At 45.9% G+C, this 24,604-nt stretch overlaps 2 protein-coding genes across 6 annotated transcripts in view; one reads left to right on the plus strand and one right to left on the minus strand.

Annotated features, from left to right (window-relative positions):
* LOC145361838 (E3 ubiquitin-protein ligase NRDP1) overlaps window positions 1-7,977 on the minus strand; it is a 97,073-nt gene extending 89,096 nt beyond the window's left edge. For 2 of the 4 annotated variants that reach the window (XM_080217796.1, XM_080217792.1), the window contains exon 1: window positions 7,848-7,977. The gene's annotated coding sequence lies outside the window, so the exon portion shown is untranslated. Of the gene's footprint in view, window positions 1-911; window positions 1,030-7,847 lie in introns of those variants that run through there. The other 2 variants (XM_080217793.1, XM_080217791.1) reach the window with 1 other exon arrangement.
* A 196-nt stretch (window positions 7,978-8,173) lies between these two features.
* On the plus strand, window positions 8,174-23,999 carry LOC145361961 (SOSS complex subunit B2-like). 2 transcript variants are annotated; one of them, XM_080217962.1, is made up of 7 exons: window positions 8,174-8,469; window positions 9,899-10,037; window positions 12,704-12,775; window positions 15,835-15,919; window positions 17,144-17,210; window positions 18,756-18,937; window positions 23,212-23,999. In XM_080217962.1, exons 1-7 carry the CDS (start codon window positions 8,391-8,393, stop codon window positions 23,302-23,304), a joined length of 717 nt encoding a protein of 238 aa, XP_080074088.1. In that variant the 5' UTR covers window positions 8,174-8,390; the 3' UTR covers window positions 23,305-23,999. The 2 variants fall into 2 exon arrangements, with proteins under 2 accessions (XP_080074088.1, XP_080074089.1); XM_080217963.1 differs by lacking the exon at window positions 23,212-23,999 and having other exon boundaries at window positions 18,756-21,255.
* Window positions 24,000-24,604: the final 605 nt, after the last annotated feature.

A 24,604-nucleotide genomic window follows, 5' to 3' on the forward strand; every position in this document is an offset into this window, starting at 1 on the left:
GCTGTGTTTTTATAAAGCTACAGAGTGCCAACGAGGTCAGAACAGTCATACTGTAAATACTCAAAAGGAAATTGGAGTCAAAGAAGATTAGATACAACGAAAGGAATGACAAGGTCTCATACATTAGGGCATCAAGTACAAATCAGAAACAAATCACTAGAATTGCAATGTGATGGTGCTGTAGGAATCAAAAGCAACAGCTTTAATCAATTAAAAAACAGGAATACATCCTCTCCAACTGTCCTCCACCACCCCACCAAATAAAGGCTTTTCTTTAAAAAAAACGCCCAATTTTGCAATCACATCATCCTCAACCAGAATAAGGCGAGTTCTCCCTCTTGCCCCTTTTAGTGGAGGATTAACCCAAGCTCTCCAGACACAATTTAACCACGACACCAATCAGCCAGCCTCTGATCTCTCCTCACCACGAGTCAACATCCATTTATCCCTTCCGAAAACCTGTCTAAAACGATGGCATGGATTAAAATTCTTCCAGACTAGCAGGCTGGGTTTGATTAAAATCTGTCCATGGTCACATTCTGTTAAGAGAGGCAAGGCTTGAGGAGCTCTTGCTTGCGAACATGGTCAGAGGGAAAGATTTAGTTGTCGAACCATCAGATTGACAGATGGATACACTGATCAACCGACAGAGGAAAGGACGTTAAACATGGGGACGGGGGGCAGAAAGACAGAGAAACTTCCATTTTAGTGATAAGTGCCCAGTTGGGCCTGGGTCCCACACCGATACTGAATAACCTGCTGCTCAGACCACTCAGTAACATCACATCTTCCTTTCACCTTCCACTTCATTACTAGGCCCCATTCCAGCCCGCCGTCTTTCCTGCCGTCCGCAGCGCCAACGACGCGCGCCGGGCCCAGTCCATTTTGCGATGCCTTCCTCACGGACTTACCGGAGATCGGGCAGCGAGCCGCAATTCCTGGTGGCTGGGTAAGTGTTGATTCGATTTGATTTGGAGATTTTCTTACATCGCACAGCCTTCCAGCGTCACCCTCCACTGCAGCTTTTAAACTTGGGGGGTGGGGGGGAGCGGGGCCTGCCAGGCGGCGCCTCGGCTGATTGACGTCTCACCCGATCAATCCCCACTCCGGGATTTGAGTGATGGCTCCAGGTGACCAATGGCGATTTACAAGCCGCCAACTGATCCCGCCTAGCGACAGGCCGATGGGCAAATCAGGTCTCTGCTTGGAGGGGGTCCGACAATGACTGCCAGCCGCCGCCACCAATTACGTCAAAGCTTTCAACTAATTGACATGTAGCTGGACCAATTAAACCACGGGTATCTGAGGGCGCCGGTTTCTATGGGAACGGGCTGGACGGAAGGGCCAACGTCACATAATTTACGTCTGCCTCAGCCACTCATGACGCGCAGTGAATGATTGACAGCTAGTCAGGAGGCGGGCCCTGAGGTGTCAAAGCTGTCGTCGAGAGTTTCAGTTCATTTCGCAACCTCCCAATGCACTTGTGGCAAAATAGGTTCCATTCTGTATCACAGACACAAACCACTCAGCACAGCATTGATTCAATTGCCGATTCTCCACACAAATATCACGCACAGGACAGAATGATTGACAAGTATTTCAAGCTCATCAATAAACTCCAGAACTTTCTGTGCCCCTAGCCAAACTGTTCCAGTACAGCCTCACCACTGGCATCTATCCAGCACTGTGGAAAATTGCACAGGTATGCCCTGTACACAAAAAACAGGACAAATCCAACCCGACCTCTTACCTACCGCCCATCTCTCAATCATCAGTAAAGTGATGGAAGGGTCATCAACAGCATTATCAAGCAACGCCTACAGTGTTACAATAACCTACAATAACCACAGTGACGCCCAGTTTGAGTTCCACCAAGGGCCCTGCAGCTCCAGACCTCATTACAGCCTTGGTTCAAACATGGACAAAGGAGCTGAATTCCAGAGGTGTGGTGAGAGTGACTGCCCTTGACATCAAGGCAGCATCTGACCAATTGTGGCATCAAGGTGTCCTAGCAAAACTGAAATCAATGGGTATCAGGGGCCTGGTTGGAGTTATACCTAGCACAAAAGAAGATGGTTGTGGTTGTTGGAGGCCAATCATCACTGCAGGAGTCCCTCAGGGTAGTGCCCTAGGCCCAACCATCTTCACCTATTTCATCAATGACCTTCCCTCCATCATAAGGTCAGAAGTGGGGATATTGGCTGAAGATCACACAATGTTCAGCACCATTCATGACTCCTCAAATACTAAAGAAGTCCATCTCCATATGCAACAAGACCTGGACAATATCCAAGCTTGGACTGACAAGTGGCAAGCAACATTCATGCCACATAAGTGCCAAGCAATGAACATCTCCAATAAGATAGAATCTAACCATCGCCCCTTAACATTCAATGGCATTACCATCACTGAATCCTCCACTATCAACATCCTGGCAGTTATCCTATCAAGACAGATTAAATAGTCTGTATCTGTATTCCTTGAAGAGAGAGGGGTGACCTTATAAGACTATGACACATAAGCCTGAGGGGGCTTGACAGGGTAGATGGTGAGATGTTTTCATTAGTGGGAAAGTCTCGAACAAGGAGACATAGCTATAAGATAAAAGTACAGTCATTTATAACTGAGGTGCATAGAAATTCCTTCTCATAGAGGGTGGTGAATCTCTAGAATTCTTTGCCCCAAAGGATGGTGGAGGCTGGATCATTAGAAATGTTTAAATTGGAGGTGGATAAATATTTGACAAAAATGAGGAATAGAGGGCTATGGGGAAATGGCACAGAAAAGGAGTGAGGCCAGCATAGATCAGCCATGGTCTTACTGAATGGCAGAGCAGACCTGATGGCCTACTCCTGCTTCTTTTTCTTATGAATCTTGTGAATCATTGATCAGAAATTGTACTGGACCAGCCACAGAAATAATCTAGCTACAGTCAAAGGCCAGGAATCCTGTGGCGATTAACTCATCTCCTGACTCCCCAGAGCCTGTCCACATTGACAAGGTACATGATGGAATATTCCCCATTCACTTGGATGGGTGCAGCCCCAACAACACTCAAGAAGCTTGACACCATCCAGTGGTGCTGTTTGATTAGCACTACATCTACAAACATTCACTCCCTCCACCACCGATGCATAGTAGCAGCAGTGTGTACCATCTACAAGAACTCACCAAGGCTCCTTAGATAGCACCTTCCAAACCAACAACCACTACCATTCAGAAGGACAAGGGCAGCAGATACATGGAAACACCATGAAGCTCCCCTCCAAACCACTCACCACCCTGACTTGAAAATATATCGCCATCCCTTAATTATTGATGGATCAAAATCCTGGAATTCCCTCCATAACAGCGCTGTGAGTGTACCTGTACACATGGATTCCAGCAGTTCAAGAAGGCAGCTCACCATCACCTTCTCAAGAAGCAAATAGAGATGGGCAATAAATGCTGGCCATGCCAGAGAAGCCCACATCCCATAAAATGAATGTTTTAAAAAAGTGGAGTTCAGTGGTGAACAAGCAACAACTTAAATTTATACAGTGCTTCTGACTTACTGGAACATCCCAAGGGACTTCTCAGGAACAATTATAAGATATGACACTGCACTACAAAAGATGATATTCAATCAGGTGGCTAAAGGCTAGGTCAAGGAGTGGGTCATAAGCAGCGTCTTAAAGAAAAGTGAGATGGAGAAGCAGAGAGATCTAGGGATGGACTTCCAGAGCTTTACTGTCCAGACAACGCAAGGTACAGCTACCAATGATGGTGCAATTGACATTGGGAATGAACAAGATGACAAAATTAGAACAATGCAGATATCTCAGAGGCAAGTGGGGATGGCAGAGATTGCAGAGATAAGGAGGGTCAAGGTCATGGAGTGATTTAGAACACAGGTAGGAATTTTAGACGTTGCTTGATTAGGAGTCAATGTAAGCAAGCACAGAGTGATAGGGGAACAGGACTTGATGCAAGTCCAAATCCATTACATTAGTACATCACATCTCATTAAGTCTTGATGCACAAGCACCATTGATACACTTAATGTCATACATTCTGTCTCCTTAAATATTCTGCATGATACTGCACTGAGACACACAAGTCATCCACAAGTCAAGAATTGCACTTTGATTAAGAAAAGTAATACCAGCTCTCCTAATCAGACACTAAGTTGATGAGGAATAAGGGATAATTACATAGAAATTCACTGCACAGAAACAGGCCGTTCAGCCCATCCACTCTGTGCTAATGTTTCTGACCCACACCAGCCTCTTCTCACCCCATCACTGTCTCCACTTCCTTTATACAGCTTTCCCTTAAGTGCATCAGTGTTATTCGCCTCAACCAATCCCTGTGGTAGCGAGTTCCACATTCTCACCACTCTCTGGGTAAAGAGGTTTTCCCCCAATTTCCTTGTTGGATTTATTAGTGATTGGGCTCCTGAACAAATGCCAACATCTTCTCTACATCTAATAACTAACTCATTCAGAATTTTAAAGACCTCTATCGGGTTACCTACCTTTCATTTACTAATGGCCTTTTACCGCTTGTGCAGTCCAGTGGAGTACTCTTCAATCCTCAGATTGTGTTCCGGGTAGGTTTGGGAAGCCACCATTGATTCCATGCTCAGTCTACAGGTTAAAATAGCAGACTGAGCCCCCAGTGACATCTTAGCAGCCTGATCTGTATATTTAAAGTGAACCCCACCAGTTTGGAGCAGGTGTGTGTTGCCTGGAATTTGAAATTGGAGTCAGCTACATCAGGGCTGGAAGAGTTAAAAAATCTATCCCAAGGATTCAGGTAAACACCTTTAAAAGTGGAAAGCTGTTTAAATAAAATTGTGAACACGTATGGAATCATAACTAACAGTGTTGAGTGCAGTTATGCTAAATGTACAAGTCACAGGTTAGTCTCCAGTTTGAATGTTGTGGCCAGGTTTGGACACCGTACTTTAAGAAAGATGCCAAAGCAAAGTATAAAAGAGAGACTCACTAAGCTGGTACCGGGGGCAAGACGCTTTAATTCGGAGGAAAGAAGAGAGAAATGGGGCTTCCCCCCACCCCCACTAGAACACATTTCCCTCATCTTTCCCACCCATACCTCATACCTTTCCCAACACTGCAAACTACTCACAGATACAAATTAATAGTTACGTGGGAGTGAGTTATTAGCAGACGTGACTTATTAGCAGGAACACAATGTTAAGAGTTCAACCAACGTTCCAGAACCAAACAAGCTTTACATTCAGAGTTTATGATGTCACACAAACCTTCAGTCACAGCATTATAATGCACACCAACTCAACGATCTGAATATTCAGAAATCTGCGCTGTGCAATTAAATAAATTCCACCTTTCAAACAAATCACACAATTGGATTTTAGGAAGTTGCTGTCAATTAGTTTTGTTTTCATCCAAGAAATATTTTCAACGCTAGTTTTTGCCTTGTCTCTATTTTTAGATCTAATATTATTTCTAGTCTTGAGAAATTTTGGCCGACATGTAATTTGAATTGTTTGCTCCCAAATTTTAGCTTCATTATTAGAAAAATGTACTCTTTCTGTCCTTTTCAAAATGAATGCTTTGAAAATAGCCCCAGCTGTTGCTTTGGGTTTGATTCCTGGCTTGGGTCACTGTCTGTGCGGAGTCTGCATGGGTTTCCTCCGGGTGCTCTGGTTTTCTCCCACAGTCCGAAAGACATACTGGTTAGGGGCATTGGCCGCGCTAAATTCTCCCTCAGTGTACCCGAACAGGAGTGTGGCGACTAGGGGATTTTCACAGTAACTTCACTGCAGCGTTAACATAAGCCTACTTGTGACACTAATAAATAAACTTTAAACTTTTTTTTCTACACGACACACGAAGGTCTAGCCCATGATAAACTGGACATTGAGTAACAGTCAAAACTTATAACCACTTCTTTCAAACCTTTTCCAAGAGGTGACTTTAATCCCAGAAATACTTTAAACATCTGTCTGGATATCAAACTTTAGTCAATGAAATGAATCAACCTTATTTTAGATGACATTGACAACATCACTGCAGTTCACCATGACATCCAAGCAAAGGGAGAAATAAAGAACTTTCATTTATATAGCACCTCTCACAACACCAAGACATCCCAAAGTGCCATACAGCTAATGAGGTGTGTTTGAAGTGTAGTCATTGTTGTAACAGATGAAATGGGGCAGCCAATTTGCAAACAGCTAAGACCTACAAACAGCAATTAATTAACTGACCAGGTTATCTGGGAGGTAAAGCTGTGTAAACAGTAAACCTCTATGCTGAAATGGATGTGGGGGCAGATGGAACAAAAATTGTAAATAACCTCCATAATCCTCCAGGTATCATAGTTTTGCAATTTTACACATCCTTAAGACCTCAAATCCCTTGCTCCTCCAGATGCCCCTCTTTTGCAGCTTTGCATGTACTCAGTTGTTTCTAGAGACGGACTATATGGTGCCCAAAGGCAAGTTTCAGGCCTTCCAGGACTAGTGGACACCTCTTAACATTACTTGCATCATAGATGTCATTGTCACCTGTCCTTCAAGCCAAGGACGACATCTACTTAGAGTCATGTGTTTCTGCCATGGCTTTTCATGTGACTGAATAGGCCAATTCTCGAACCACAAATCTTTGGGCATATGGGGCAGAACATCCCGTGAGGTAGCGGGATCCAGAGTGCAGGATTTGCCTCCTTTCCTTTCCTTCTCTGCTGCCGCTCAGCCTCGTCATTAAGATGTGTGGCCCAAAGAGTGACACGGTCTGATGGATAAGTTGTCAGTAACAATTGGTAGCAATCCCCTCAGTCATTAAAGTCAGTGCTGCTGCACTTCAAGGAGAGCTTCAGAGCATCTTTGAAGTATCTCCATGGCTTTGCCCCCTCTCTATGTCCGTAACTTCCTCCAATCCCCACAACTCTGAGATCTCTGCACTCCTCCAATTCTAGCTCTCACACACCTCCTCAATTTCCAACACTCCACCACCGACGGCCATGTCTAATTCATCTACCTGGACCCTAAAATTTGTAACTCCCTCCCTCCTCCTTTAAGAAACTCCTTAAAACCTACTCCTGTCATAGCTTTTGGTCATAGTAAGAAGCCTCACAACACCAGGTTAAAGTCCAACAGGTTTATTTGGTAGCAAAAGCCACTAGCTTTCAGGCCTCTGACCCTTTGTCAGGTGAATGGAGAGTTCTGATCCCAAACAGGGGATGTAAAGACACAGACTCAGTTGACAAAGGGTCAGAGGCCTGAAAGCTAGTGGCTTTTGCTACCAAATAACCGGTTAGACTTTAACCTGGTGTTGTGAGACTTCTTACTGCTGTGTTTACCCCAATGCCAGCATCTCCACATCGCAGCTTTCAGTCATCAGACCAAATGTGGTTTGGTGTCAAATGTTGTTCGATTACAGTCCTGTGAAGTGTCATGGGGATATATTGCTGCATGAAAAGCAATATATCAATACAAGTCATGGCTGTTAACTTCATTATAATTTACAGAGCTAACGTTTTGAGTCGCTGTGACAACAGGTTGTCCAGACTCGAAACACTGGCTCGATTCACTCTCCACAGATGCTGTCAGACTTGCTGAGATTTTGTTTTTGCTTCAGATTCCAGCATCCACAGTAATTTTGCTTTTAGCTTCATTAAGATTTAGTTACTTTTATTTTGAGCTTTTTTTGTTAGTTGGAATGGGCCATATTGGTGGTGCCATCCTCTTGCATTGATGTTGCCGAGAGTCTTGGGTGGATTTGACCCCCCCCCCCCCCAAAACCAAGTCAAAACTGCCACATTAAACCTTCTTCAATATTTTAGTAACTCAATTATCGAAAAGAAAAAATAATACACACCTATTTTTATGCCCTATCATTTTTCTCCTTGATTGCTTGAAGCACTGTCAAAGCTGGAGTCTCCAGCGCAAACCTGCACAATGAGCCTTTCCCTCCCCTCTCTGCAAAAGGACAATGTGAAGCGACATGGCGCCTCTCATCTCCGCTCCCACTCGGACTTTTCCGGAAACCTTCGGGAGGCGAAGGCGGCAGCGGATGTCCTGCCCCCAGACGGTGTGGATTGGTCGGGGACTCGGCCAACCAGGCGGGAGCCGAAGGCGGGCCTCGGCTCCCGATTGGTCGGCGTGGCTGTCTGTCAGGGCTGGTTTCCGGTGGCGAGTGAGCGGGGAGGGCGGGAGTGACAGGACTGTCAGTGGCCATTGGCGAGTGAGGCAGAGCAACAACTGAGGCAACTCATGCAGTGTTTACACCCGCTCTGGCGGGGAGGGGAGGACTTGTGGGCTTGTTTTGCCCTGGAAACTCAGCCAGTGATTTGAGCCTGTCCCTTCCAACTTGCTCAAGTTTGCAGCTTCACAACCATCCAGATCCTGTGTACCAGAGAGGATGTCAAACGATACTTATGTGAAGGATATCAAAGCTGGTTTGAAAAACCTAAATCTGCTCTTCATTGTCCTGGAAATAGGTGAGTTTCTCTTCCCCCAGCATCGCCCCCCCCCCCCGCAACACCCCCCACAAATGTAAGATAGGTAAATCCAATCGTGTCTGTCTTCAATTGAATTGATTTGATTTATTATTGTCCCATGTATTGGGATACAGTGAAAAGTATTGTTTCTTGCACACTGGCCATCTAGCCCTTCGAGCCTGCCCCGCCATTCAATAAGATCATGGCTGATCTGTCGTGGCTCAGTTCCACATTCCCGCCCTCTCCTGCTCCTATTTCTTATGTTCTTATACAGACAAAGCATACCGTTCATAAAGTACACAGGGAAGAAGCAAAGGAGAGGGTGTAGAATGTAGTGCTACAGTCACAAATAGTGTTACAGTCACAGGGTGTAGAGAAAGATCGGCTTAATATTTGAATTGATTTATTATTGTCGCATGTTTTGGGATAAAGTGAAAAGTATTGTTTCTTGCATGTTGTACAGACAAAGCATACTGTTCATAGAGAAGGAAACGAGAGGGTGCAGAATGTAGTGTTACAGTCACAGGGTGCAGTGAAAGATCAACTTAATATTTGAATTGATTTATTATTGTCATGTGTATTGGGATGCAGTGAAAAGTATTTCTTGCGCAATATACAGACCATGCATATTGTTCATAGGGTTCATAGTACATAGGGGAGGAGGAGAGGGTGCAGAACATAGTGTTACAGTTACAGCTAGGGTGTAGAGAAAGATCAACTTAATATTTGATTTGTTGTTGTCACATGTATTGGGATACAGTGAAAAGTATTGTTTCTTGCGCACTATACAGACAAAACATACCATTCATAGAGTACATAGGGGAGAAGGAAAGGAGGGGGTACAGAATGTAGTGTTACAGTCATAGCTAGGGCACAAAGAAAGATCAGCTTAATGTATGATAGGTCCATTCAAAAGTCTGACAGCAGCAGGGAAGAAGCTGTTCTTGAGTTGGTTGGTACATGACCTCAGACTTTTGTATCTTTTTCCCGATGGAAGAGGGTGGAAGAATTGGCTTTCCAGGGAGATGATGGTAGAGTATTTAAGATCAGTGATGAGGAGCATGCCACCAGTTGAGATTGAGATCTTTTCATCCCTAGTTGCTTTGAAAATGGAGTTGAGGTCAACTACAAAGTGTGGCACTGGAGTGGTATGTAAGACACAGTAGGGGCAGTCACCTCCCTTCCCTGAATGGTACTGGTGAACCAGTCTGGAGTTTATACACTAATCTGGCTTTGGTTAACCCAAAGCTGTTTTTATCCCGATGCCTAACATTTTAATTTTGAGAGGGAAACTAAGTCCCCTGTTTGCATTCTTGGTTGAGAATGGTGTAAGAAATCAGAGGGAGGAGCAAAAATATCCCTGGCATGTGCTTTAAGTCTTTGCGAGAAAGCTGTCAGGTGATCTGTGATTGTGTTTTTTGTCCTGTAGGACGAGTGACCAAAACCAAGGACGGGCATGAAGTCAGGACGTGTAAAGTGGCTGATAAAACCGGCAGTATCAACATATCGGTGTGGGATGATGTGGGAGGTCTGATTCAAGCTGGAGATATCATCCGATTGACCAGAGGGTAACTCACTTTGTTTATCAAGACCTGATAAAGCTGCAACATACAAACATATGAATTAGGAGCAGGGATAGGCCACTCTATCCCTCAAACCTGCTCCACCAATAAGATCATTGGCTGATCTGATTGCAACCTCAACCTCACATTCCTGCCAACCCCCCCGATAACCTTTCACCCCTTGTTAATCAAAAATCTATCGAGCTCTGCCTTAAAAATATTCAAAGACTCTACTCCCACTGCTTTTTGAGGAAGAGAGTTCCAGAGGCTCATCACCCTCGGAGAAGAAAAATCCCTTTATCTCCATCTTAAATGGGCGACCCTTTATTTTTAAATTATGACCCGTAACTCTAGATTCTCCCACCCTCTCCACATCCACTCCTGTCAATACTCCTCAGGATCCTGAAGGTTCCAGTCAAATTACCTCTCGCTCTTCTGAACTCCAGAACTGTCCTGACAAAGGATCGTCTCAGCCTGAAAGGTAAACTCTGTTTCTCTCTACAGAGGCTGCCTGACCTATTCAGTGTTTCCAGCAATTTTTGTGATCCAGTCCTCATCTGACATCCATAACAGCAGCACCTTCCAGCAGATTCCAGCACCATCCCTGACCAGCCTCCCTACCCCCTCACTAATCTGGGGCTTCTGAGGCCTAAGGAGAAGTACCTCCTACATCAGCTGAGATCAGCACAGCCTGTGAGTCAGACCTGGGATTTGCTGGTCCAGATTGGCTTTGTGCAATACCAAGCGATGTTTATGGTCAAGCCCAGTAAAAAGTCTGACAACACCAGGTTTTAGTCCAACCTATTTATTTGATAATATTCTCACAAGCTTTCAAGGGGACAGCCTCTTCGTCAGGTGAATGGAGAGTTCTGGCCTCAGACAGAGCATATAAAGCACAGACAGTTTAGAGATTACTGATTAAAATGCGAATCCTTACACCTAACCTGCTGTTCAAGACCTGAAGTGGCTGACAATGTGAGTGGTAGGAGCACTGATCACAGTTTAAAGAGATGTGTATTGTCTCCAGACGGTACAGTAAGTGAGGTTTTGCAAACCCAGGCAAGTCACGGGGGTTACAGATAGTGCGACATGAACCCAAGATCCCTGTTGAGACCGTCCTCATGTGTGCGGAACTTGGCTATCAGTCTCTGTTCAGCGACTCTGCGCTGTCGTGTGTTGTGTGTTCTAAAACCTGGTGTTGTCAGACTTTTTACTGTGTTTACGCCAGTCCAACGCCGGCATACCCACATTATGGTCAAGCCAGCAGGGAAACTCTCATTTTCAGGTGTTCAGAGAGTTGAGAAGAAACTTACTTGTTTGACAAAGGGCCTGGTGGAGCCACTCCCAGTCTTCCCTCTAGGGCAAGTGTCAAATACAGAGCCACTGAGTCCATGCCAGCTCTCCAGAACATTCCAGTTGGTCCTATTCTTCTCCACATGCACACGCACACACTACCTTGTGGCCCTGCAAGGTTCTTTCTATGATTATTTCCACCCAGTTTCCTTTTCAAATCATTCATTACCTCCACTTCCCTCACGGGCAGTGTTCCAGGTCATTACCACTCGCTGTGTAAAAAGAAATCTACCTCACATTCTCCCCACACACGTCTCTTGTCCAAAAGCTTAAATCTGTATCACTGCCAGGCCTTGTCCCATCAGCCAATGGGTACAGCTTTCCTTTCTCTACCTTACCCAATATTCTCCTTTACTCCAAGGAGAACAAGCCCCAGTTTCTCTGAAAACCCCTTCTGCTTGGAGCCAGTCTGGAAATATATTTGAATCATGATTATCCTGTGGAATGGGGATAATTTGATTAATCCACACTTGTCCATTGGCATTGACTTGTGACCACCTTGAAGTGAGTGTGTCTTTGTTGGCTGTACAGCATCAATGTCCAGTAGACATGATAACACCCTCCCCAAGATCCCAATAATTGCAGATCAGGATGGCCATCTGACTTTAGTTCATTAACGCAGAGCCCCTTATGCTCCCTCCCTCTCTATTGTAGCATTAAATTCTTTCTGAAATAAATTGAGGATTTTTCCTCCACAGTGCTATCTGGGAGAATCATAGAATCCCTACAGTGCAGAAGGAGGCCATTTAGCCCATCAGGTCTATACTGATTTTCCAACAGAGCATCCTACTCAGGCCTACTCCATGCCGTACCTCCGTAACCCCACTTGTTTGCCTAACTTATACATCTTTGGACACTAAGGGGCAATTAGCATGACCAATCCACCCTAACCTACACATCTCTGGACTGTGGGAAGAAACCAGAGGAAACCCACTTAGCCACAGGCAAAACTCCACGCAGACAGTGACCTGAGGCTGGAATTGAACCTGGGTCCCTGGTGCTGTGAGGCAGCGGTGCTAACCACTGTGCCACATGCATGTTTCACATATTGATTGTTCTGTCTAAAGAAGGACTTCCTCCGATCCTATTCCTCCTCAAAGGTGAAAGAACGGTGTCCACCATCCTGGGCCTGTGATTTAATAATACTCTCCTCTCCCATGCACCATTGGCGTGAGCCATTCCGAACCCTCTGGGTTGGCTGGTTGTCTTGCCATCCTGCCAGCTCGATTCAGCAGCAAACTGGGCAGCGTGAATGGGGCGAGTTTCAGAGTTCAGATCGAGTGATATGTCTTCAAGGAAATCCGTATTGTATCTTGCAGGTACGCCTCAATTTGGAAAGGATGTCTGACACTCTACACGGGGAGAGGAGGAGACCTGCAGAAAGTGGGAGAGTAAGTTCTGTGCCGCAACACCGAAAAGGGGAGAGCTGTTTGTAAGCTGGGTTCCCACCTTGCTCCTCCCTCTGACCTAATGGCTTGGATAAACTTTGGGAATTTTCAGCAGTGCTGGTGCATGTTGAAGGGGTATCCCTTCGATGTGGGGTCAGTAGAGGAAGTCAGGAGTAGGTTGGCATCCAACAGCAGGCCACTCACCCGGTCTCAAATCTTGATTGGGTTATTGGAGGGAGGTGGCATTGCCCCACCAGAAAGGGAAAGGTTTAGGAGGAGAGAGAGAGCACTGAAATAGTCAGCTGGACCTGTGCACTTTGATTGAGGAGCTGGAGCAGGGTTTTATTTTGGAAAGGCAGCGAGTTCTTGTGATCTGGAAGGCGCTGCCTGAAAGGGCAGTGGAAGCAGATTCAATAGGAACTCTCAAAAAGTGGGGGGGGGAATCAGATACATACTGGATGGGGGGGAATAATTTGCAGGGATATGGGGTGGGGTGAGAGTGCGGACTAATTAAATTGATCTTTCAAAGAGCTGGCACAGGCACAATGGGCTGAATAGCCCCTCTGCTTCACAGAATTATTTAACACTGGGAAGGAGGTTTCACTTAAACAAAGTCAAAGCTAGTGCTAATAGACAAGCTGCCTTTCCAATCTCTGTACCTCTGAGGAGGTTAGAGTTCACTGTACTGGCACGGAGGCTGATTGTGGTTCAATGGCCAGCTTTTTCTCTTTTGAGTTAGAAAGTTGTGGGTTCAAGTGCCCGGGTCTTGACCACAAAATCTAGGCCAGTGACCCCGCTGCAGTGCTGAGGGAATGCTGTACTGTTGGAGCTGCCGCTTTTCAGATGGAACATTGAACCAAGATGCCTCCACTGTCTCAAGTGGACCTAAAGTACCCCCTGGCAGTATTTTGAAGAGCAGCAGAGTTCTCCCAGGCCACTGGAAAGATATTGGTATAGTGGAAATGTCACTGCCCTAGTAATCCAGAGGCTATTTCTCCCACCACAGCAGTTGGTGGAATTCAAACTCCGTTAATGAAATCTGGAATTGAAAGCTCGTCTCAGTAACGGTGACCATGAAACTATCATCAATTGCTGTAAGAACTCATCTGGTTCACTAATGTCCCACTCCAGGGTCTAGAATGCACAATCTAGGCCGACATTCAAAGAACAAAGAAAATTACAGCACAGAAACAGGCCCTTCAGCCCTCCAAGCCTGCACCGACCATGCTGCCTGACTGAACTAAAACCCCCCCACCCTTCCGGGGACCATATCCCTCTATTCCCATCGTATTTATGTACTTGTGAAGACGCTCCTTAAAAGTCACTATTGTATCCACTTTCACTACCTCCCCCGGCAGTGAGTTCAAGGCACCCACCACTCTCTGTGTAAAATATCTGCCTCGTACATCTCCTTTAAACCTTGCCCCTCGCACCTTAAACCTGTGCCCTCTAGTAATTGACTCTTCCACCCTGGGAAAAAGCTTCTGACTATCCACTCTGTCCATGCCCCTCATAATCTTATAGACTTCTATCAGGTCACCTCCTCAACCTCCGTCTTTCCAGTGAGAACAAACCAAGTTTCTCCAACCTCTCCTCATAGCTAATGCCCTCCATACCAGGCAACATCCTGGTAAATCTTTTCTGTACCCTCTCCAAAGCCTCCACATCCTTCTGGTAGTGTGGCGACCAGAATTGAACACTATATTCCAAGTGCCGCCTAACTAAGGGTCTGTAAAGCTGCAACGTAACTTGCCAGTTTTTATACTCAATACCCCCCAGCTGATGAAGGCAGGCGTGCCGTGTGCCTTCTTGACTACCTTCTCCACCTGCATTGCCACTTTCAGTGACCTGTGTACCTGAACACCCAGATCCCTCTGCCTAATACTCTGCCATTTACTGTATATTTCCTAGCTGCATTACACCTTCCAAAATGCATTACCTCACATTTGTCCGGATTAAAGAGGTAACACGTAGTCCTGGTACAGTACTGAGGGAGTCCTTCAGGGAAGGAAATCTGCCATCCTTGCCTGGTCTGACGTACACATGACTCCCGACACGCAGCAATGTGTTTGACTCATAACTGTCCTCTGAAATGGTGTAGCAAGACATCCAGTTCAAGGGCAACTAGGGTGAGCAACAATTCCCGGCCTTGCCAGCAATGCTCACATCCCATGAAAGAATTTTTAAAAGCACTATTAAAACATATCACCTGGCCATTCTCACATTGCTCATTGTGGGAGCTTGCTAATTGGCTGCTGCATTTCCTGCATTACAGCAGTGATTACATTTCAAGAGTAGTTCATTGGCTGTAAAGTACTTTGGAACGTCCTGTGTTTGTAAAAGGCACCAGAGATATGCAAGGTTTGTTTTGTCCTGATTGTCTGTACATGCAGCTGCAACTCTGTGTATGCCTTGGGTAGCAGCAGACTGGTCAACTGTGTGTGAAACTAGAATTTGGGTGCATTGGCCTCACCCTCCCCTCCCTTTCTGGAGCAACTGGGCAATGTTTGGATTAAAGTTAACATGGATCTTCGCCCTCCACAGTTTGGGTGCTCCAAGCTGATGTTTTGCCAACATTTGCCAACAGACGCTCTACTGGTGTCTGTTCCTTTCTTCAAAGGACTGTGTTGGACTGCAGTCCAACTGACTGCAGTTGGGGCGGCATGGCAGCACAGTGGTTAGCACTGCTGCCTCACAGCCCCAGGGACCCAGGTTCGATTCCCGGCTTGGGTCACTGTCTGTGCCGAGTCTGCACGTTCTCCCCGTGTCTGTGTGGGTTTCTTCCGGGTGCTCTGATTTCCTCCCACACTCCAAAGATGTGCGAATTAGTGGATTGGCCATGTTAAATTGACCTTAGTGTCAGGGGGATTAGTAGGGTAAATGGGGATGGGGCCTGGGTGGGATTGTGGTTGGTGCAGACTCAATGGGCCGAATGGCCACCTCCTGCACTGTAAGATTCCATGACTCTATGCAAATTGCCTGGAAGGGCTCTAACAGCAGGCGTGCACTGCGCAAGCGCGTGAGATTATAGCGATGTGCAATCACTTGTGTGTTTGTTTCAGGTTTTGTATGCAGTACTCAGAGGTGCCGAATTTCAGCGACCCCAATCCTGAATACATGTCTCAGGCATCTTCACAGAACAAAGCTGTAAGTCTGACCCCTCTGGGCTGAGATGCTATTGTTTTCATTCAATGCTTCCCCAGCCATTAGGGGACTCCTCTGCTGCAGGTGGTGCCGGTGATGAGATTCCCGCTTTTTGTTATCGTGCCAGTTTTCTTATCTTGCCTCCTTGCCCCCTCTTCTGAAGGTTTTGATGTTTTGCTGGGTTATGGGTCTGCAAGTGCCAACTCACCCAAGTGCCAACATTCACCCTCGAATATGGGCAACCTATACAAGCAGGGTTCCCGCTGGTTTCACTGCTGAGCGATCAGGATTGGGAACTCTGGGTGACTACCCCCTCTGTAACCCTGGACGCTCTGGCTGCTTGTAGTGCTCCGAGCCCCCCTCCCTGCTGTGATCAACTTACCCAGCATAGATTTGTGGTGGGAACTGAGCTCTTCCTGGGGTCTGGATGAGTATTTCAGTCCAGCTTGATGCCAGTTCAGACACACAGTCTGACCAGGGCTCAGTGCAGCTGTGGTGAAATCCTCTGGAGAGTTAGAGGAGCAGATTTGGGGAGTTGTCGAATGGGATGATTCTTGCATATTCCTCCTAGCCACCTGCCATTGAATACTTTTGATGGAGCTTTCAGAACAGTTTGTCTTGTAGCTGTACAGTTAATTTTACAGAATAAAACCACTGAATCTGTAGCTGTTTGAGGCGACCTTTGTTGCCTCTCTGAAGAGATGATGTGGCTGGGAGGGTGGGGATGATGATGTGGAGATGCTGGTGTTGGACTGGGGTAAACACAGTAAGGAGCCTCACAACACCAGGTTAAAGTCCAACAGATTTATTTGATAGTAAATGCCACAAGCTTTCAGAAACACTGTTCCTTCGTCAGGTGAGTGGATATTTCTGATCAGAAATATCCACTCACCTGATGAAGGAACAGTGTTTCTGAAAGCTTGTGGCATTTACTATCAAATAAATCTGTTGGACTTTAACCTGGTGTTGTGAGGCTTCTTACTCGGGTGGGGGTGAGCACTGAAGGAAAGGTGTTCAGTCACGATGCTCTGGCTGTTATGAAGTGGGGCAGGTATGATCGAGCAGCCAGTCTATCCCTGCCATTCTGTGTTAAGGGCAGGACAGTGAGGTGTATAATTGGAGGGTGAGGGCAGGGAAACTATGTAACGAGGGAGTGGTGAAGGAAAATATGCAAGTTTGTTTCCGATTGAATCACTTAAACCTGAGCACTCTTTCCTTCTTTTTAAGACCCCGTCTGAACAAGGTAGCTCTTCTACAACTGGCCCAGCAAATTCAACACCTTCTGTAACAACTGGTAAGTACCTGCACTAAAGGCCCCACAGTATTCTGCACTGTCCAAGGGGCAGTACTGAGAGAGTGCAGTACAGTCAGATGTGCCGTCCGTCGGTTAAGTCTTGGCACCGTTGCCCTCTGGGGTAGATGTAAAAGGTCCCACAGCCACAGAGCAGAGGGAGTTCTCCCTGTTGTCTTGGGGCCAATAATGATTGTTCAGCCTACAACACCGAAACAGGCGACCTCGGTATTTATGTTATTGCTGTTTTTAGGAACCTCCTGCACGCAAATCGGTTGCTGTGTTTCCTACATTGCGATAATGATTACACTTCACTGGCTGTGTAGCGCTTTGGAATGTTCTACGGTGCTGATAGGTGCTATAGAATTTGCAAATCTTTCCAGCAAACCCTGCAGCTTCTACACGTCACTATCGAGTCTGCCATGTTAGCACAGCTCATCGTTAATATACTAGTCTGTGACGCTGGAGACTACTTAAGGAACCTCCGCTACAAAAAAAATGTAAACTTTGCTAGTTTACTCGCAAGCCTGGTTCCCTCAACCACAACATCATCAAAACCAGATTCTCTGGTCATTTGCCACGTTGCTGTTTATGGGAGCTTGCTGTTCGCAAATTGGTTGCCCATGTTTCCTCCCTTACAACAGGTAACAGGTGTAAGGTTTCACTCTGAAATGTATTTGGACAGCCAGTCTGGTTCCTACTGCTGGCAATCTTACTCAGGCAGGCAGAGCGCAACTGCTGTGGGAAAGCAGAATAATTGTCACCCAGGTGCACGGGGCTTGGGAATTGGGTACTTTGGTTATTCTGCAGCTGCCTGCACTACGTTTAACCTTCTCGTTCTAACCTCCTTTACTTAAGCACAAGATTCACCTGAGCAAATAGGGGAAACTCTGCCAAGGGGCAAAGCCCCCACTGCTGCTCAATGCTTGAGCAGTTGACAGATGCAGAACTTTCTGGTTTCCTTGTCAGTAACAGGGGAGCAGGTTCTTCCTCCACAGCGACAGTGGGAAGGTGAGCTCCTCATATCTGGTGTGGCTGTTTGGTGAATTAATGCAAAAATGTTAAGCAGCAGCCTTTGTGCGCCTGCCATAAGCCTCAAGGTGCCAGCCAGCCACACTTCTGCTGCTGCCTTGGCAGAGGGCTGGCAGCTTGGGTACATCTATCATGCAGGGTACAGGCCTTGGCATGGAGGAAGCTGGAGTCTAGCCCAATGGTTTTTCATTGTGCTGAGTCCAAGAAGAGAGATGTGCAATTTCTCTAGCCTCATGACACGGGATGCAAGATATCCCTCACGTTGTGGACTAAAAATGAAAGAACAATGCTAATTGAATCTATAATTCAGCAGCTTTATATATTCACTGGGATTGATATGTTACTGAGCACAAAATGGTGATGAAAGCGTTATGTTCCGTTCAGCCCTCAGACTGGCCGATGTCGAGGTTGTTAGAAATGCAGGGTGGGGGAATTTCCCAAATCGCCCAATAAAAAAGGAGATGGTTCTGATTTGTTATTGTCGTCTGGTTTTGTTCCTTGTTCCTGTCGCTCCAGGTAACGACAGTCTCAATGCCGCTGGTTCAGGTGGAGCTTCCCCGGGGAACATGAACCACCAGCCACCACCACCAGCGGGGGGAAGAGGTAACGGACGCGGCCCAGGAAATAACCAGGCAGTCACTACATCCGGCCCCACCCCGGCAACCACCACTCTTAGCAACGGAAGGGATCCACGGCGGGTACCAAAGCGATGATTTTCCAAACTTTTCATTGTTCACCTTTTTAAATTCCCCTTTGATAACTTGCAGAAACTATATCAAAGTGGCATTGCTTTTTTAACGACGTCCCACCCCCCTCCCCGGGTTCCTTCAGACTAGCACCTCCAGACATTTGGAATCCTGATACTTGATAAGATGACCCAATCCTCCCCTCCCCAGCTTCCTTTCTGATTGCCTTGTTTGAGTGCACCAAGCTGAGTAATCACGTCCTTTAAAACACTTGAAGCGGCAAGTGATCTGACAATTCGAGTGTGTTTGGTCCAAATCGGAGGATTGATGATGAGGGCAAAGGGCACTGTGAGGCACTCTGACATCCTAACACATCTTAAATCCTGCCTAGTACCAATCTGCCACACACTAAAGGTGTGTTCTCTGGTGCCTTGAAGCACAAGAGTGTAATTAGACCGTTCTCTCTCTGTCTCTGATTGTGTCTCTCTGTCTCTGTCTGTCTCCCCACCCCCACCTCTCCCTCCCCCTGATTTAATGTATTTGTACTTACTTTGGGAAACCCTGTCGCTGGTGCGTGAGTAGATTCATTTTGGATTTTCTGTCCCAAACGTTGGTGATCCCTTGCTGTGGTACAGTCTCAGAGATTCTTCAGCACCTCAGCCAAGTGCTAATCCTGCACATTTGATCTTAATGGTGAATTTTAGCAAGCTATTGACTGCAGTGCAGCTAAGCACGAAGCCTCCCAATGTAAATCCACACACACGCACAAACACATTCATTCTTTGGGTGTTACGCCCACAATCAGGAGCAGACACCCTGCACAGTTGCCCACCCCTCTGCTCTCCCAAGCAGCCTCACCCTTCCCTTTCTCCATCTAACCTAGATGTTGAAGCGTTTTTAGCCATAGACCCAGCCACCTCAACCTGACCAGGGATCAACACTAGGACTTGCCTGGTGTGTGTGTGTCTGTCCATGTCAGCTTGAGGCACCAGGAACACTCCTTCTATCTCTATTGTGGGCTAGTTCCACCCTTGTGCTTCAGAATATCCCTAGCACAAGGCAACAATTCAATTTCATTGCATTGTTGCCTTGCTCCTCCTTCCCAGCCGCCGATCTGTTACGTAGACTGTACTTTGAAACATTTTGGGTTTAAAATCCTGGCTGCCGCGGGCGGTTTTTACTTTAGATTTTCTTTTCTCTAGCCAGCCTGGATTTGAATCAAATCGGTGTTTGAACAATAACAAAGCTTTGGAACAGGCCCAAGTACTTCTCTCTAGAATAGAAATAGGGATATTTCAGAACGATTTGAGGGGTTGGCGAGGGAGTGGTGAAGTCTCTCCCCACTCCTTCTAATCTTGCTTTATTGCATGCTAGGCTGGTGGCCAGGAGACCAGGCTGAGCCATGCTTCTCATCACGTCACTTTCCTGTTGCACTTTTATAGAATGACATTCTGTCCAATCTGTTCCATTTCTTGCTCTCAATAAAAGTATGAAGGCTCTTCTTTTTGTTAAACCTGTTACCAGTCAGTGCAAGATGAGGCAAAGGTTGACAGGCTTTGTGGCTTCCTTTTCCCTCCTGTGTCACTCATGGCTCAGTGGGTAACACTATTGCCTCTTGACTTATAAGCAGAGACTCGAGCACGAAATCTAGGCTGACGCTGGAGTGCAGTGCTGAGGGAGCACTGCAGTGTTAGAGAGGCCATCTTTTGGACAAGCCATTAAACTGATTTGTCCCCATGGATGCGTAAAAAAGGACCCACAGTCACTACCTCAAAGCAGAGCAGGGGAGTTCATTCTGCATCCAATATTTATCTCTCAACCACCACTAAAATCAGAACGATTATTTAGTTGCACTGCTGCTTGTGGGTGCTCGTTGTACACCATAGAATCCCTACAGTGCAGGAGGAAGCCATTCGGCCCATCGAACCTGCACCAATTCTCAGACAGACCATTTTACCCAGCTGCCATGCCCAACCCTGTAAGCCCGCGCATTTAGAATGGCCAGTCATCTATCCTGCACATCTCTGGACACTAAGGTGAAATTTAGCATGGCCAATCCACCTAACCTACACATCTTTGGACACTAAGGGACAATTTAGCTTGGCCAATGCGAATGGGATGTTGGCCTTTATAGCGAGGGGGATAGAATATAAAAGTAGGGAGGTCTTGCTGCAACTGTACAGGGCACTGGTGAGGCCGCAGCTGGAGTACTGTGTGCAGTTTTGGTCGCCGCACTTGCACAAGGATGTTTTGGCCTTGGAGGGAGTGCAGAGGAGGTTCAGTAAGCTGATACTGGAGATGAGGGGGTTGGACTATGAAGAGAGACTAAATAGACTGGGTCTGTACTCATTGGAGTTTAGAAGGATGAGGGGGGATCTTATATAGACATATAAGATAATGAAGGGGATGGATCGGGTAGAGGTAGAGAGATTCTTCCCGCTTAGAAAGGATAGCAGGACTAGAGGGCACAGCCTCAAGATAAGGGGGGGGTGCAGTTTAGATCGGAGTTGAGGAGGAACTTCTTCACTCAAAGGGTGGTGAATCTCTGGAATTCTCTGCCCGTTGAAGTGGCAGAGGCTGCCTCGCTAAATATATTTAAGTCACGGGTAGATAGGTTTTTGGTAGGCAAGGGAGTTACGGGTTATGGGGAGAAAGCGGGAAAGTGGAACTGAGCCACTTCACATCAGCCATGATCTTATTGAATGGTGGGGCAGGCTCGAAGGGCTAGATGGCCTACTCCTGCTCTTATTTCTTATGTTCTTATCCACATTCTTTGGTGCGTGGGCAGAAAGGGGAGCACCCAGAGGAAACCTACGCAGACATGGGGAGAATGTGCAGACTCTGCACAGACAGTGACCCGAGCCAGGAATTGAACCTGGGCCCCTGGCGCTGAGAGACAGCAGTGCTAACCCACTGTGCAGCACATATTGGCTGCTGCATTTCATCCCTTACAACAGCGACTACACTTCAAAGTACTGATTTGGTTATAAAATGTTTGGAGATTGTGTAAGCTACGTTATAAATGCAAGTCTTTTCTTCCCCCTCCTTTGTGATAGAAGGAATTTACGTATTGGAGACTGGGGAGGATTGTGTCTTTCACTTGCAATTTATCAAGTTTTGATATCCATGATAAGCAGGTTTGCTTGTGTTTTGTTTGGAGCAAGCTAAATCAAATTATCGGCTGGTATGCTTCCTATTCCTCTGTCAATGCTTTTCGGCTAAACTTATCAAGCCTCGCTGCCTCCCTCCAGCCCGGCTCGCTTCCTCCCTCCTGCCCTGCTCCCAGTACGTCACTGTGCGCCATTATGTATCTTTTCAATTTACAACAATGCATTCTGAAACCAAACAAGTCCTTTTCATACACCATTTTATTATAAAGTGCCAACAGCAGACGCACCTTTACACCAGCCAGAGTGAGAGACCATCTGTATACAATGTTGGCCTCAGATATGCCATGTGGAATTCATTTTTGATCACAAAGTCCCATCTTTTGTGGTAACCAAACAAGTACAATGCTGTACACTCTATAATTTTAATGGATCGTCCTGTGCCAATATTTACCCCACAGCCAATAGAGGAGGTGATGACTTAGTGGTATTATCACTAGATTATTAATCCAGAGATTCAGCTAATGTTCTGGGGGACGTGGGTTCGAATCCTGCCATGGCAGATGGTGGAATTTGAATTCAATAAAAAATATTTGGGATTAAGACTCTACTGCTGACCCACTTTTGATTGTTGGAAAAACCCATCCGGTTCCCTTTAGGGAAGGAAATCTGCTGTCCTTGGTCTGACCCACATGTGAATGCAGAGCCACAGCAATGTGGTTGATTCTTAATTGCCCTCTGCCCTCTGAAAATAATGAAACTTAGTTATATCAATCGCTCAAGGGCAACTAGGGATGGGCAATAAATGCTGGTCCCTGCCCCACGAATAAATAAATCAATTAAAAAATCATGAAGTGCTTATCTGCTTCTTGTGGGATTTTGCTGTGCGCAAACTGGCTACTGTGTTTCCTGTATTATAACAGTGACTATACTAAAAGTTTCCTTGGCTGGAAAGCACTTTGCGACATCCGGAGATTGCGAAAAGTGCTAATGAAATGCAGGCCTTGTCCCACTGTGCCAATATTACTAACGAAGCACTGTTCTGTAGGCACATTCTGTTTGAATGAATTTGGGCTTACAGCATCAATCCACCAGAAGCAACAGCTTCGAGACCACCTTTTTTTTTGTAGATGGTGAAATGGAGAATTTTTTTTAAAAATCCTATTTCTTTTCCCTTAGACAACATCTGACATTGGAGCAACACAGTCCAGTGCTATCCTCCAATCACATTCACGTGCGTGCACAATTTCCCCACAGCTTGGTCACTGCTGACTTCTCACTCTGATTTCTGCAGACAAATGCAGCCTTGCCTTACTGTCACATCAGCCAAGATTAGTTAACGCAGAACAGAGCAGCAAGCTGAAGCTTGGATCTTCCTTATGCCTTAGTGCCATACCAGGCAGCGAATCTATCCACAGAGCTACCAGCATTGGCAGATTCACGAGATCTCCAGTTGCTGCACTGTGGGCCCAGTGACAGAATTAAAGATAACACAGCGCCAGCAACCAATGCAGATGTGACTGGTGACTGCCACTTAGTGGTGACAATCTGATACTACAATAGTATCACCTTTCACTGCAAACCTCATTCCAAAGGAGGGTTCCTGTTGGTTAAAACAGTGGAATTTGTGATCTCTATTGGTTGACAATTAACACCCTCGACATGAATGATTAATTCTTCATTTTTCTTAAACTATTGTTGGCGATCAGCAATAATGTCAATTGTTAACTTGCGCTAACAAGTGGGCATAGATGTGTGCATTATGTGGAGCGCCTGTGTGTACTGCTGACAGACACCTCACCCTGTTGCATCAAACCAATTTGCCAGAAATGCTGTGGCTAAATAAAAACAGAAAATGCTGCAAACGCTCAGCAGTGTCTAGAGAAACAGCATCAGTGTCTGTTTTTATTTCAGATTTCCAGCATTAGTATTTTGCTTTTGTGTTGTACTGTTAATAAATGCTTCTTTTGAACATGTATTTTGTTTCATTTCATCAAATTTTCATTTCTCTTTCTTAAAAAAAAGTGCTGCAAGAGCAGATCTGACTAAAGTCAGCATTTGCCTTGCGATATATGTCTGACACCACACTGTGGTGCCAGTTTCTGAGACTCTCAGTCGCTGCTGGACTTGCATTGAGATATGAGGCCATGTAAAGATGATCAAAGGAAGGAAAGAGCAGATGGGGAGAGAGTACAAGTCTACTGAGCTCTCTCCTTCCTCAATACCTCAATCCCTGCAGGTTACATACCAGATAAGTACCACAATCTAACTTCTGTGCTACATTTTGAATTGTGCCAGGAATCGATTTGATTTATTATTGTCACATGAATTGGGATACAGTGAAAAGTATTGTTTCTTATGTGCTGTACAGACAAAGCATACTGTTCATAGAGTATAGAAGGGAGAAGGAAAGGAGAGAGTGCAGAATGTAGTGTTACAGTCATAGCTAGGTTGTAGAGAAAGATCAACTTAATATTTGGTTTATTATTGTCACATGTATTGGGATACAGTGAAAAGTATTGTGTCTGTGTAACACACAAGAAAAAGCATGCCATTCATAGAGGAGGAAAGG

The sequence above is a fragment of the Carcharhinus amblyrhynchos genome, chromosome X (genome assembly GCF_965287045.1).
Source record: "Carcharhinus amblyrhynchos chromosome X, sCarAmb.v2.hapA, whole genome shotgun sequence".
Lineage (NCBI taxonomy): Eukaryota > Metazoa > Chordata > Chondrichthyes > Carcharhiniformes > Carcharhinidae > Carcharhinus > Carcharhinus amblyrhynchos.